The following is a 15,221-nucleotide window of genomic DNA, read 5'->3' on the forward strand; positions in this document are numbered from 1 at the left end:
CGAACTTTTTATCAAAATCTGGATTATCCCACGCACACACAATAATAAGTTATATACTTCTCTCGAAGATAATTTTTTCGCTTGCCGACATGTATCGGAAATAATGCTTATTTATTTGATGGTATTGTTTTTTGAGGCTTGAGAACCATTCAAATATGATCAATCGAAAGTTGATTTCTTGTGTCATTTTTTACTCATTACGATTAATTTCCCGTTAATTTAGGTATTAAAATTTAGTTTATTTTTATTATTTTTGAAAACCATTCATTGTTGGTGAAAAAATATTCTGTTTTGCCAACTGTATCTGATTGTTTTTTGTTTTTTAAAAAACACAATTGGACAAAAATTGTATATTAACTATTGTTTTTAGAAAAAAATGATTATTAAAAATTAATTAAATAAAGCTTTTGTTCAACTATTAAAAAACAAAACTTTTACCAATTTAGGTTATGATTTAAAAAAAGCTCTTTCTTTTTTTCTTTGTCAACAAAAACCAGCTAGGACAAAAAAAATCCTTTATCCACCACTTTTCAAGAAAAAACCCAAATAATGAAAGGAAAAAATGCGAAAATCTTTTTTTCATTACAAAAGAAGAAAAGAAGCAATTTTTTTCTTCGGTAACCCCTCTGTCGCCGGTAACGGCTCTGTGGCCTACCTATAAAACAACATTTAAAAATCGTTTAAGACTTTACAATTGAAAAGTTTTATTTTATTATTTTTTAACTATTTATTTTATTTAATACTGTAGTGATAAGCGAACGTGTTTAAATGTTTGTGTTATGTTATCGATGGCCATTTTTTAATTATTGAAATAAATAAAAACTTATTATTAGTTAAAATGTTGCATTATTTGATGTTGTGGTGTCCTTCATCACATCATTTGTTTATTCTTATATTATCGTTTATCTTATGTTTGTTAGAAATATGTGGTTTTACTCACGTTCGGTTACGAAATGAACCACTAACCAAAAAACGAACCTGGAAAATTGGGAAATATTTACCCATTATTTGGGTGATTTCCCGATTTTTTGTTCGATAATTGAAACTGTATTGGTTTTTAAGGGTTTAAACCTGTGTACCGTTGTTGGTCCAACAAACAGGAAAATAAAAAATAATACAAATAAAAAACAGTAAATAATGGGAAATTAGGACAAAGGGTTTATATAAATTTTGGAAACGGTACAGATTTTTGAAATACAGTTTATAATAATAATATCACCTCAAAGGTAAAATATGTATGTGAATTATAAAAAAATCATATAACATATAATATCAATACAATAAATTAAAACTATACAAATCTAAACAATGTATTAATAATAAATTAAATCGTTTACATGATCTATATTAATAATTATAAACTTATAGTTTAAATAATTATATATTTATTATTATTGTGTAATGAACATTTAAATATTAGGATGGCTATGTCTACAAAATTGAGTATTTTATTCAAAAACATTTATAAATCAAAAGCAGTAAAAGGACAAAATAATTATTTAGTTTCAATCATAATAATTAACTGAAACTATATATTAAAATATTAATGAATATAGTTAAAAGACAAACATATTGAATTATTGTTTATTTATTCAAAAATGATTGTTAATAAATACATCATTTATCAAGATCGATAACATTATAACAACACAAATACAAATACCAAAAGAATAACAATTTTAAAAACAGATTTTCTAAAACATTGACATATTTTTAAAATACCATTTTATTTTAAAAATAGAATTTATATTAAAGACCTTTAAAAACAACCTTAACAAATCACAACACATTAAAACCATCCAACTATAACAAATAAATCAAAATAGGTTCAATATTAACAATAATAATTGTCAAAACGTGATACACTACTTTACACAAATTATAACGAAATCAACTTTGCTATTAAACAAAACAAAATAAACAATCATGTTTTTTCGCCAAAAAGTATAAACTTTTATGAGTAAAATTATTTCATTTTTTTATGTTCATTTTTGTAATCATTTGAACTGTTTTGGTTTTTTTGATTACAACAAACCAATTTGACCAAAAAATACACCATGTCTTCTTAATAACGTATTGGGCTGATAACAGTCATTGTCTCCATCATATTTTCAACAAGTTTTATTGAAATGCACTTTTGGGCAATCATTTTGGCTGGCGGGAAAAACCGCTTCACTACAATTTAATGATAAAATTACACACAATTATAACCAAAAAATCAATTTGCCTTAAATATTTGAATTTTGGGGAAAAAAGGGGACCTACATTGACCACCACCACCTCTGAAAATAGATTTATTTTTTCTATTTCGAATTATATTCAAATTAAAATTATAGTAAATAGGAAACTGGGATAATATTAGGTCTGGTTCCCGAATTCAATAAATACCGTAAATTCACCTCAAGTCAGTGGAAACCGAGTGAGACGGAGCATTGAAAAGAAGGCTCATAAAGACGCAATCAAACAGTCTGTTTGTGCACCGTTTCACCCACTTTCCAAGTCCTCCCTTGGCGCGGATCCCCCTGACCCCCCTCAAGCGGGGGGAACCACATCCGCGTCCACACAGTATGGACAAGGAAAGTGGGTGACATGGGGACGCACAAACAGAGGCTGAAAAATGGACTTCTTCCAAAAAACACTCACGGCAAATATTTTTTATGGTAAAGGTGGTGGTCAATGTAGGTCCCGGAAAAAGCAAAAAACACGAGAAATTATAACAGACATGCGCAGCGCCCTTTTACCGCTTCTAATAATTTACATAAAATTATCCGTCTTACATTGTTTTTATTGACCAATATTAAAAAATTGCTTCGTTTATTTTATAAAAAAGTTTCAAAAAAGCAAGTACAACGAAATAACGAGTCATTTATCGCTTGCTTGACACGTACTTAAAAAAGCTGGGAATGGATGCACTCACGTTCAGTTGGTGAGTAAGTCCAAAGTGAGTTTTTTCAGTTTGGCAGTAAAATGCAATTTTGAGTGAATGAGGAATCCAACAAGAGGGGGTGTGAAATAAAGGTGCAGTCGGTCTTTGCTGAGAGACATTGAAAAGTGGTTTATTAAAAAACATGTGCTTGCCCGTTTATTAATTATGTTGCTCGAGAGGTAATCGATTTGTCTGTTGAGTATTTGTTTAATGGACGATTAAAAAATGAGAAAAAAATAGTAAGGAGTGAAAGGGGGTGTGAAAAAAAGTACACTTGCGGGTTAGTGTTTTTGATTTTTTTATTTCTGCAAAAAAAATGAAAAAATATTTGAAAAAAGTTCATTTTATTTTGGTTATTTTGGCTTCAAAGAACAATTTCGAAGTTAATTTTTCTTGCTCCTCCTTTTATCAATCGGCAAATTTAGCCTTTACTTTACATAAAAAATAATTCACAAATTTCAATAACAAACATCGGCATCTTGAAAAAGTCAGAGAGACTCTTGTAAACCTTGTTTTTTGAACCAAATCAAGGAAAAGGAAAAAAAACTATACAAAAAACTATAATCATATTATCATTTAACCATTAAATTATCAAAAGCGGTTTTTTACTACCCCTTTATACTTTTTATTTTGTCTACCGTGTTTTTTAAACTATATAACGATTTATATTTTTATTATTAATTTACTATCAAAAATATAATTATTTCCAAAAATACATTTCATCATGGACAAACGCAAAACAACAAGTACTTTTGTTATAAATTAATAGTTAAAAAACTAATTAAAATTTAAATTGTTTTTTTTGAGTCACTTCGAATAACTTTGCAAAAATAAGTGAATCACATAAGTCGACCTCTTCTATCTTTGATCCCTTTGTGTCGCTCTTCTTTGCGTACTGGTGTTGTGCACCGGGAATGTTACCAGCTGCTGCATTCTGTTGATACATTTTAGTGAAGATTGGCTTGATCTTATCCTCAGCTTCTTCTGTTTCTGTGTGTGTTCATCCTTTGATGCCGATTGGTTCTTGTCGAGCCAGTCGAGTGTCTCCTTGATGGTTGCTTCAATTGCTGCCTTGTCGTATGGTGAGAGCTTTGCTGCAATTTGCTTGTTGAGTGTGTTTTTCATCGAGTAGCAGAAGTTTTCAAGTCCATTCTTCGCCTCGACAAGCTCCTTCATCTTGTCGTCCTCCGCCTTGAACTTCTCTGCGTCTGCAACCACCTTGTCGTATGTACTTTTGAAAGTTTTCCATTGTCGTTAGTGATTGTGATCTTGTTCTTCTTTCCCGTTGTCTTGTCTTCAGTTGAGACATTCAGAATCCCATTTGTATCAATGTCAAATGTGACTTCAACTATGGGACTCCATGTGCTCTTGTGATTGATGTGTAGAAGTTGATTCCTTCATACAACTGGTCGACTTCAATGTTTGCTGTTGCTGCCAATGACAGTGTTCGCTTTGCCCTTTCACATGATGTTCTGAGTCTTCTGACTGCTCGTGCATTGACTGAAATGTCTTTCTTGTACTTTCTCTTGAACTCGGCAATGAAGTGGTTGACCATTCTGTTATCAAAGTCTTCACCACCAAGGTGTGTGTTGCCGTTTGTTGCCTTCACTTCAAAGACGCCATCGTCAATAGCAAGAAGTGAGACATCAAATGTTCCACCACCAAGATCAAAGATCAAGACGTTCTTTTCTCTCTCCGTCTTCTTGTCAAGTCCATATGCTATTGCTGCTGCTGTTGGCTCATTGATGATTCTGAGCACATTGATGCCTGCAATTGTGCCTGCTTCCTTTGTTGCCTGTCGCTGTGAATCGTTAAAATAGGCTGGACATGTGATGACTGCGTTGTTGACTTTCCCACCAACAAACGCTTCTGCTGTCTCCTTCATCTTCGTCAGCACCATCGAACTGATCTCCTCTGGTGTGAACTTCTTAGTCTCTCCCTTTTACTCCACCTGAATCAACGGCTTGTCATTGCCATCGTTGACGACAGTGAATGACTAGTGCTTCATATCTTCTTGAATTGCTGGATCACTGAATCCTCTTCCAATCAGTCTCTTTGCATCAAAGACTCTATTCTTCATAATCATAGCAATATAGTTCTTTGCTGCATCGCCAATCAGCCTCTCACTGTCTGTGAAGGCAACAGAACAACACATGATGACTTGTTCTGTTGCCCTGATCATTTGCAATTTCCTAAAAATGCATTTCGCAAGCCTTTTAATTTTAAAGTCTTTATCACTTCAATAATCACAAATGCATCATTCAATGTTATTAAACACTCCGCATTTGTTTTACCGTCTTCACCTTTAACACCAACAATCACTACTAAATGAGTTGCGTGGATGAATCTAACAAGAGGTGATGGTATACTATTACAACAGTACATAAAAACTGTCTAACAAATTTTGACGGACAATTTCTTCCCAAATTTCTTCTCCACCTACATCGAGAACTTGAATATAGCAGCCGCAAACTTCTTCTCTGTTCGGTTATTGATCATAGATCTTAGTTGAGACTATCAGTAACAAGTTTTCTCCGGTTTCAAACGACTTGACATATATCTCTTTAAAATGGTTACTCATGACAAGACTATTTTCTCAAAAAGTAAACCTGCTTGATTTGAAAAACTTGTTTGTTTTTTAATTATAGTTTTCATTATACAATTAAATTTATTATAAATTATATCTTGAAAATTAAATTATAATTATTTAATATATTTAATAATTAACAATAGTTATTGTATAATTAAATACCCATAATATTAAATTTGTTTGTATTTATTGATTTATAGTTTGATTTTATTTAAATTATATTAAAAGGTGAGGTTTAATAGAAGGATGTCGGTTGATTCCTTAATCATTCCAATAGCCCTCCTTCCTGCCCGTTCACGGTGATGGGTGGGTCGTTTTATAGTTTTATTTGATATTGTTGAAAATGAATTTTATTATAGTAAACCCCTTCCCGAAATATTACGGTTTTTAAGACTGTTTTATCATTAAAAAAACAACCCGAAATTTTTGAGCTTTTTTGACTGTTTTATATATAAAAATATTCATTTAAACAAATCGAATTAAAAATTGGTAATTAGTTTTTCAGAGCATCCCCAACATCCATGTAAGCAACTTTCTTTTCAACGCTCATGTTTGCTCTATCAAGTTGTCCAATTTTATTAAAAGATCTTTCAACTGGGCAAGTGGTTGGACTCTTAGCATTCATCTTTTTCACAAGATTGAATAAACATGGGAATTGATTCTTTTCTTCTTGAGTCATCAAAGCAAACAAGGTGTTCAAAGTTAGTTTTTTTACTGTACAACTTTTTAAGAAATCTTCTGCTTCTTTTTTGAATAAAGCCCTTATGTGTTTTCTGTGTTGAATGGCGTTTGTTCTCTTTTCTTTAACAATTTCACTACTGCTGCAATCTTCAGCGATATCTGTTGCTTCTGTTTGATCCGTACTTGTTAATCTCACTTGTTTAACAAGAGTACGTATCGCCTCAGTAGCATCAGCCCTTTCTTCCCTTTCCAACCTGTTTGCAATTTCTTCGACTTTTTCAATGTTGGCACAGTACCAATCTTGCAACTTTGTAAATTCCGCTTTTAGTTCTTAGTCATCACTTTCCTCGAATGATTTTGCATCAAAGTTGTTGTAAATTTTGATGTTTACTACCAGTTCTTTTCCTTTGAGTTTTCTTTGTAATTTCCCGAAATTTGCCATATTCGTTCCTTTGACCTGGTTTTCCTTCAACAATCCAGCATCGAAGAGGTCTTCTTTGGTCATTTTTCTTGAAGGAATTTCAAACCTCAAAATCATTGCTTCACTCAACTTAACGAGCAGGCGAATTGAATACTTTTTCAAAATGAATTTTTCGTTGTCGTCAAGATCTTCAGTGTATTTCATTTTTTCTAAATAATCGGTTAACACCACATTGTGTCTGAGCTCGAAGATATTCGAAATTAAATCTTCAACACGTTGATAGGCCACCGGGTATAGTAAATTGGCGGTCTGTAGACAATCGTTAATTATCTTCACCTTACTGAGCACTATTTGAGTAAAGAACATACACGCAACAAACAATTTGCAGTTGACATTACACTCACCCATAATGTTGCGAGGTCCAAAAGGCTTTTGGTATTGTTCTCTTTCACTGTAAAATTCTTGAAGTGAAGGCAGATTCTCAAACATGTTATCAAGAATCAATACTGTTTGGAGCCACCTTGTTTCGGATCGTTGAATCAATTTGAGAACTGCACCTTTGATATGATTTTTGGCACAGAATTGATCCCATGCTGTTCTTGTTGTCTGAACTGTTAACCCGTCCAAGAAACTTTCAATAGCCAGCCCCCATTGAGATTCAAAACACTTTTCAGTCGCTTTATTTGTTCTATGTGAAAAGCAGTAGTTTGAATCAAATCCGTTCAGCCCGTCTCTCTTTCTTTATTTTAGCCAGGAGTTTACCAGAGAGTCCACCATTTTGTATCAGAACATAAGCTCCATCAAAACAAGCACCAATGCATTTGATGAGGTCGGCATCCATCAATTCCAATATTTTCATTATCCAACTTAGCCACCCCGCTGCATCTGTTTTGCCGTCATAGTTTTCGATTTTGACTCTCTTTTCTTCAAATGATCCATCTGAAAACACGAATCTTACAAAGAGAGAAAAGTACTCGACCCCACTGTACATTGCTGAATCGGCCATTAATGTATAATAGTCACACTGCTTGAAGATTAGTTGTAGGTCATATCTGGATTTTTTCGAAATCAACTCAAATCTCCGTTGCATAGTTGAAGAACTGAGAGCGGTGTTAACAACTTTTTTTAGGAACATTGGACATGAGCAAAATTATGGATATCAATTTTGACATGGAATCAATTTGATTATTTGTCAACCCACACGCTCCCATCATCAATGCAGCCATCATTGTTATAAAGCTGCCTCTTTCATTTCCAGCATCATTTGTTGTTGAATAACTATCAACATTATTACCAAGTCGTCTTTGTATTTCTTTGTTGGTTTCTTGTGCGATATACTCGGCGGAGTAACTATTCTCTGGTTTGAGGAGCTCTTTAATGTGTTTCATTTTTTCCAATTGTTCGATCTCAAACACAGTAAATTTTATTTCTTCTTTGGTCGAATCGTTGGTATTTTGAGATTGGTTGTCGGTATCCTGGCTATAATCAACATGTGTCGCATTTCTTGTTTGTATTGTTGGAGGAGTTGGAATACAATTTGTAATAGCAGGAGTTTCTAATAAAGTTCCAGAGTCCACAATACCAGTTGAATTTTGTCAAACAACATCTTCACAATTAATAATAGGAACATCAAAACTTTTACTGATATTGTCGAGTGCTTCTTGTGTTGACTCACTGTGTAAAACAGTGAGTCAATATGTAAAATATTCATTTGGAAATTTTGATAATCTATGAGTGGAAGAACACGAACAGATTCTTCCAATTTTTTCAATAAATAATTCTTAAGGTCCTCAAATAAAGTATAATTTGTTTGTTTTAATTTTAGCTCAAGTTCCTTCCTCACTTTCAACAAATCAGCACCTCTATAAATGTTTGGTGCAATTTTTATTTTATTGTGAGTCAACTCACATGATTTGTTTTTTCCTCTTCAACAGCTGACTATTGAGCACATTAAATTAAATTTGTCAAAATGTCATCAAAAATTTAAAGTTACCAACACTTTTAAATTTGTTTGTTCTTCAGGTTTTGCGTTGACAGCGTGTTTGACATATTTGCGTCTATTAAACACTTTTCCACAAAAAATACAATAATGATATTCACGCAAACGATCGTGTGGGAGTTGCGCTTTTATTTCGAAAGTGTAAAAAGTACGGAACTCTTCAAAACGTCTGTTGGTATTCGGGTTTTGCATATGTTTGATATTTATAAGATTCTAACAACAATAAAATACATAGGTTATACTTTTTATATATTTATAGTATCGGTTTTAACAATATTATTATTTTTATCATATAATTAAATTATGTTTTTCATTAAAATTATATATATTATAAATATATTAATATATCATAAAATACAAATATCATTAAAATATATGTAATTATATTTTGGACTATATTTACTTAGATATAATATAATTTATAAAATCATATATTATATATTTTTATATTGAATATAACTTAAAATTAGTAATAATATATTTAGGATAAAAAGACAACTGTTAAATTTTGGTAAATATAAGGAATAATCATGTTCTTAAAGTGGTAAATATAAGCTGAATTTGCAAATTCACCAAAATGCTCAACTTTAGTTATACACGACCTGAAAACGCGTTGAAAAAAATCATGCAAAATGTTATTTAACTACTTTCTGTGTTTTATTGTGGTGGAAAAAAGTCCGGCTAGTGTTGTCGAAACAATCCCCGAATATTCCAGGAAATTATTTGGGGAATTTTATTTTTTTATCAAATTCCCGAACCGATTCCGGAATCAAAAAATATTCGGGAATATTTTTAACCTCGGTTCGGGAACATCCTGATTCCCAAACTTAAAAATGGTATGTTCCCGAACCAATAAGTTCCCGAACACACAAGTTCCCGAACTTCATTAAAAAAAATATTCTCAAACTTTTGATTCCGGAACATGGCGGTTCCCGAACCGATTCCAGAATCACCAGTATTATATTAAAAATTTTTTAATAAGCAAACTAAAAAAATAACAACTTTGTTTTTTAATTAAAATAGTAAAAAAATTAAATTATTTAAAAAACAATAGAATAATATTTGTCCAACCATAAAAAACTTGTACAGTCACAAACCGTACTTAAATGTTTTTAATTATTGTTCATTTTAAAACGTTAAACAAATTTAATAATTAGACACCAATAAGAATCAAATCAAAATAATAAAAATTATCAATTTTTAATTTACACATAACTTTTCAAGCATCTGTTTTTTCTTGGCTATTATATTATGTTAATACAAATAAATACTCTGTTTGTTTTTATATAATATTATTATAATAATCATTTCAAATAAATTGTTGATTTTTAAACCAAATTGGATTGTTGTAATACCTATTTTGGTTTTTAAACAATTAATAATATCTAAAAATGCAATTTATTGACATTGAATTAAACTATTCAATGATTTTTTAAACGTTGTTTGGTTGACTAAATTACATTTATAACGTTTAAACAAAATTTATGTAAAAAATCAAAAACTTTAAATATAAATGAAACTTTAATATAATGGTATTTTAAAAAAATATAAATTTTCAAATTTTAATAAAAATAACAATCAAAAGTTAATTATGTTCAACATTTTGTATGTTTACTTAATGTTTTTTCAATGTATTATAATAGAATGAATTTGTTTTCTATTTATATTACACAATAAACTTTTTATCATTTTGTTGATTATCATAGTTTTTTAAAATTACAATTCTAATTACCCACGTTATTTTTTGATACCTAAAATGTTTATTTCTTTTGTTAAACCGTACATTACAATACCACAATTTCTGCGATAATTATTTAAGAAACCAATTTTGATAATTATCGGTTTCATTTATTTATTCATTCAATAAAACTAAAAATAAAAATAAAGATTTAAAAGTTTCAAATAATAAAAATGATTTTTGATAATTGTTCATTAGAAATACACAAAAAAAATATGAATATTATTTGTAATATAATTTGTTTTTACTCATTTTAAAAATCTTTCGTTTTTTTATTTTGAAATAATTTATTGGTATTTTTAATATCAATAAATTGTTCAAAAATAATCATTTTAAATTGAATAAATTTTAATAAATTGTTTATTCTTCGGTTGTTACACAAATCAATTTTAAACATTGATATCAAAATTTGTCTGGTCGAATTGTTTAATCATTTAAATAGACATGGTGTTTAATAATGATATTTATTGTGTTTGTTTTAGATAATTTTATTTTATAAAGTAGAATTTTAAATAACATTGGAATTGTTTTATATTTTAAAAAATAAGACTAACTTGATATTGATTAAGTTGTAAATTTTATAAAAAATTTGAAAACAACAAAACTCAAATTCAATAAATTAACAATATAATTATAATGTATAAACAAAAAAGACAGTATCAAAATACATAAAAAATGTGCGTTTTTTGATTTTGTAACTTGTATGTAATAAATTGATAAGTATACAACATATAAAGTTTGAAATCACATACTGAACAACAGGAAATAAATTAAAAAAGTAACTTTGAAGTAATCACAAATTTTGGTTTATGATATGTAAAGACAAATATTTCTCATCATATTAATTGGGTGTGAGTTGTAATAGTAAGTGTTATTATTAAATGTTTGTAACTTTTTTTGTTTTGTCTTTGGAATATAGATTAAAATTTTCTTAATTAATTACAATTTGTGTAACAAATTTTTTTGAGATATTTGCACATTATAAGTTACATTGTGTTAATATGTTTAATGTACTAATTGGTATATTATTTTTAAATAATACAATGAAAAATGTGACATTTACAAATAATATTTATTTTCCAATTTGATTATTTATCAAACCTCAAATAATAATTATATTTTAACTTATTACATTTAACAATAATTAAAATATATTGTTTTATGTTATTTTATTTTAATTGTTTTTAAATTCATTTAAATGATGTTAATCAATTTGGTGTTAATTATTGCTTTCAGTTGTTTTTAATTTAAAACGGTGTATAAACATTGATATTATGTTTATCAATTTTGTCTTTTCATTTACAACAACAACGATTTTATAAAGGACATAAGTTATATTTATGTTATATCATCACCACTAAACACCAAAACAGTTTTAAACAATAAAATATTTTTTGTTGTATCAAAAATCAATTACATCAAATATGACTAAACAAAAGTCAGTTTAAGAGTAAACATTTTGTTTGAATTTACACTTTGAAAACACAAATAAATATGTACATGAACTTTGATACTATAGTCACTCAACCAAAGTTATTTGCTTTAAAATTGGCCAGTATCTTTTGGACTAAACTGAGTGGATATTTTCTGTAAATGATTTTAAAAACCCATTGAATTCTTTTAGTTTTTCACATTTTTTAGTTTTTACCCAATTTTCATTATTTTAAACATAAATACGACTATTTAATTAAAATAAGATAATTTTTCTGAACACATAACGTTTTATACCGACTATAGCCAAAAAATGAAATCATAACCGATGTAATAGCAAAATTTTAGAACGATATTCAAACAAAATAATTTTATTGTGTGAATAATCAACAGTATATTTAAAATCAATTTCAAAAATTAATGTAATATTAAACACTTTATCAACTCAAATATTTGTATTGATACTTGATTTTTAAAACATTATAAATAAAATAGATGTTATTGTCAATAAATGTTTGATTTTAACCATTGTTTAATATCTATGTTTAGCATTTGTTTTTGTTTGTAATTTTACATTTTGTTTAAAAATAATAATTTTTAAAACAACTTATTTTAAATATTTAACATGATGCACAATGATTTGTGCTTCCAGTATATTAAAAAATATAATGTAGATACATAGATTAATTTACATCTTTAATTAGTAAATTGATGTACATAAATGCGATGTAAATTATAAGTAATGTTTCAACAATAATTTCAATAATAATTAAAATATAATTAATAATTTTTATTTATTCAATTAATTAATTTTTATAACGAATACACCGATAATTTATATCAAAAAGAAAACAATAATATTATTAAATGATTCGAAAATGATCATTTTTAGTATTTATTACTTTTGGAATAACAATATTTACAATGAAACATTTATTGTTTAATTTAATAACACATTAACATATTATTGTGAATCAAATTGTTTATTATTGTGTATTATTAATATATTATTTAAATGTAATTGTTAATTTTAAATAAACTTAGAAGTCATTTACAAACTTATAAAAACACCCATTCTATTTAAAAAATTGTTAGAGTATGAAAGTTATTAAGTAATTTTCAAAATGTTGTTTGGTTGATTGTTAACTTTTGTTTTTTATTTTGAATGTATTTTTACACCAAAACATCAAGTCGTTTTCAAATAATTATTTTGGTTTATTTTTTTGTTTTTAAAACAAATCAAAAAAACAAACCACAAAATGTTACAAATAAAATGTTTTAAGTCAAAAACAATCAAATAATCAATTGTGGCAGTTAAATATGATCAAATTTAAATAAAAAAAAAATAAAATAACAAACAATGTCTGAAGAAATATCAATTGAACACATAGTAATTTGGAGTAATTGTAAACTTGTCGTTGTTCAAATAACAAATGGAGAAGATGGTGAGAAAGAAGAAACAATCAAGACATACAATGAAACGGATGTATATGAATATGATCAAAAGACTGGCAAAAGACAACACAAAAGAAAAAAAATTGACATGGTTCAAGGTATATACAAGTATGAGTGTCAACATTGTAAAGCGAGATACGCATGTGGCAGCAGTTTTACTACAACAAATGTGCTCAAGCATTTAAGAAAGAAGCACCCAGATTGTTGTGGTATCCCACAACTTGAAAAGAAACGTGGCGAATACAACAAAGGTATAAGAGACCCCAGTGTTCTCCACAGAAATATTGATGAACTTTTGGTGCACCTGGTGTCATGTCCTGGCATACCACTATCTATTGTAGAATATGAACCTTTCGTCAAACTTTTAAATCTTTTTGATAAAACTTACAACCCGCCATCTCATCAGACATTATCAACGAGGTTGAAAGATACCTATATTAAATTGAAAACAAAATTGTCACAAGAAATAGGCGAATCACAAAGCGGCATTTGTGGTACAATGGACGGATGGAAATCTCCACAAGGTCTTGAATTCTTTAGTTTTACCTTACACTATTTATACAATTCTCAGATGAAGTCAAGAGTTCTGGAATTGTCTGAATTTTCGGATTCTCATAATGCTGATAACATTTCAGATTTTATTAATCATGTTGTTGATAATTGGTAAATACGGAGACTTTCCAATTATAACAGACAATGCATCCAATGTCGTTAAAGGTGTCAAGTTATCGGGCATGTTTCTATTGGGTGCTCGTGTCATAGACTGGATTTGGCTCTCAAGAAAGGTATTTCAGAAACTCCAGAAGTAGCAGAAGTTCTCAAAAAGACCAAGAGAATAGTGAAGAAAGTGAAACGTTGTTCACAGATAATTCTTCCTCGTAAAGATGATAACGGTATGAATGAAGCAAAGTGTTTAAGAAGTGATATTGATGTGAGGTGGTTTTCCAAATCGGATATGATTAACAGTATTATTTATCAAACATCAAACATCAATCAGGCAATTAAAAAATATTCAGAAATTTACAAGGATTCCAAAGAAAAGTCTATATTTATTGAATTGCATACATTGACTGATACTGACATCAGAATACTAAAAAATGTTGCAACAGCAATCCAGACGATGAAAATCTCAAGTAACGAACTTTCGTCTGAAAGTGGACCTAGTCTGTCATATGTTTTTGGAGAAATAGTAACATTAAAAGGAGAGTTGAACCGTCTTGATCAAAGTATTAGTAGAGACCCCGATGTATCTCAAGAATCCATTAAAATATTTAAACTTGATAATAAAATTTTGTCGTCAGATAAATTAATGACTCTGACAGAACAAGATCGTGAACACATCATTGTGGAAAAGTTAAAACCAATGATAGATGTCAACAAAGTGTCAAGACTGTTCGTAGAAAATCTTATCAAATAAAGTGTCAAGGTATTTTGAAAAGGGAAAGTATGATATTAGAAAGGACTCCAATATAATGGTTGCAACATATTTGAATCCAGCAATAAAGTACCGAATGTTTCGACCAGAATATAAAATGATAGCCAAAGAGTTCCAAAAAATTCGAAGAAAATATGATAGTAGAAACAACTCAACAACCAACCATTTCTGACACGTCTGAAACTGTTATTGCCTCACATTCAACTGATCGTTTTAGCCTATATTCAACTTGTGTTAATGAATATGAGATTGGACTCAAAGGTCAATTATCTTCTTACGAAAGAACTGCTTTTACTAATGATTACAAAGAACTCTTTACCGGCTTTTGGATTAATCACAAAAAAGAATGGAGTGATATCGCCATTAAATACTCTACTATTTTGTGTTCAAGTACTCCTTCTGAGAGGGTTTTTCATTGGCTGGTAATTATCTGCGTAACAGAAGAAACAAAATATCACCCACAACTCTATGTTACATGGCATTTATTCACACTTTTACAAAAAAATGAAAATCTTGATTTTTATTTGGAACAAAACATGGAATAA

General features: G+C 29.0%; 2 protein-coding genes across 2 annotated transcripts; both read right to left on the bottom strand.

Annotated features, from left to right (window-relative positions):
• Positions 1-4,922: 4,922 nt before the first annotated feature.
• Positions 4,923-5,311, bottom strand: EIN_004100 (heat shock protein, putative; the record flags this gene model as incomplete). Its single annotated transcript, XM_004185681.1, has 2 exons — positions 4,923-5,118; positions 5,205-5,311. 2 exons carry the CDS (start codon positions 5,309-5,311, stop codon positions 4,923-4,925), a joined length of 303 nt encoding a protein of 100 aa, XP_004185729.1.
• Positions 5,312-6,528: 1,217 nt separating this feature from the next.
• Positions 6,529-7,107, bottom strand: EIN_004110 (hypothetical protein; the record flags this gene model as incomplete). The annotated part of the gene is made up of 1 exon (XM_004185682.1): positions 6,529-7,107. The coding sequence occupies one exon, from the start codon at positions 7,105-7,107 to the stop codon at positions 6,529-6,531; it is 579 nt and encodes a 192-aa protein (XP_004185730.1).
• Between the last annotated feature and the right edge of the window lie 8,114 nt (positions 7,108-15,221).

This window comes from Entamoeba invadens (assembly GCF_000330505.1).
Source record: "Entamoeba invadens IP1 unplaced genomic scaffold scaff_1105074726447, whole genome shotgun sequence".
NCBI classification, from domain to species: Eukaryota; Evosea; order Mastigamoebida; family Endamoebidae; genus Entamoeba; species Entamoeba invadens.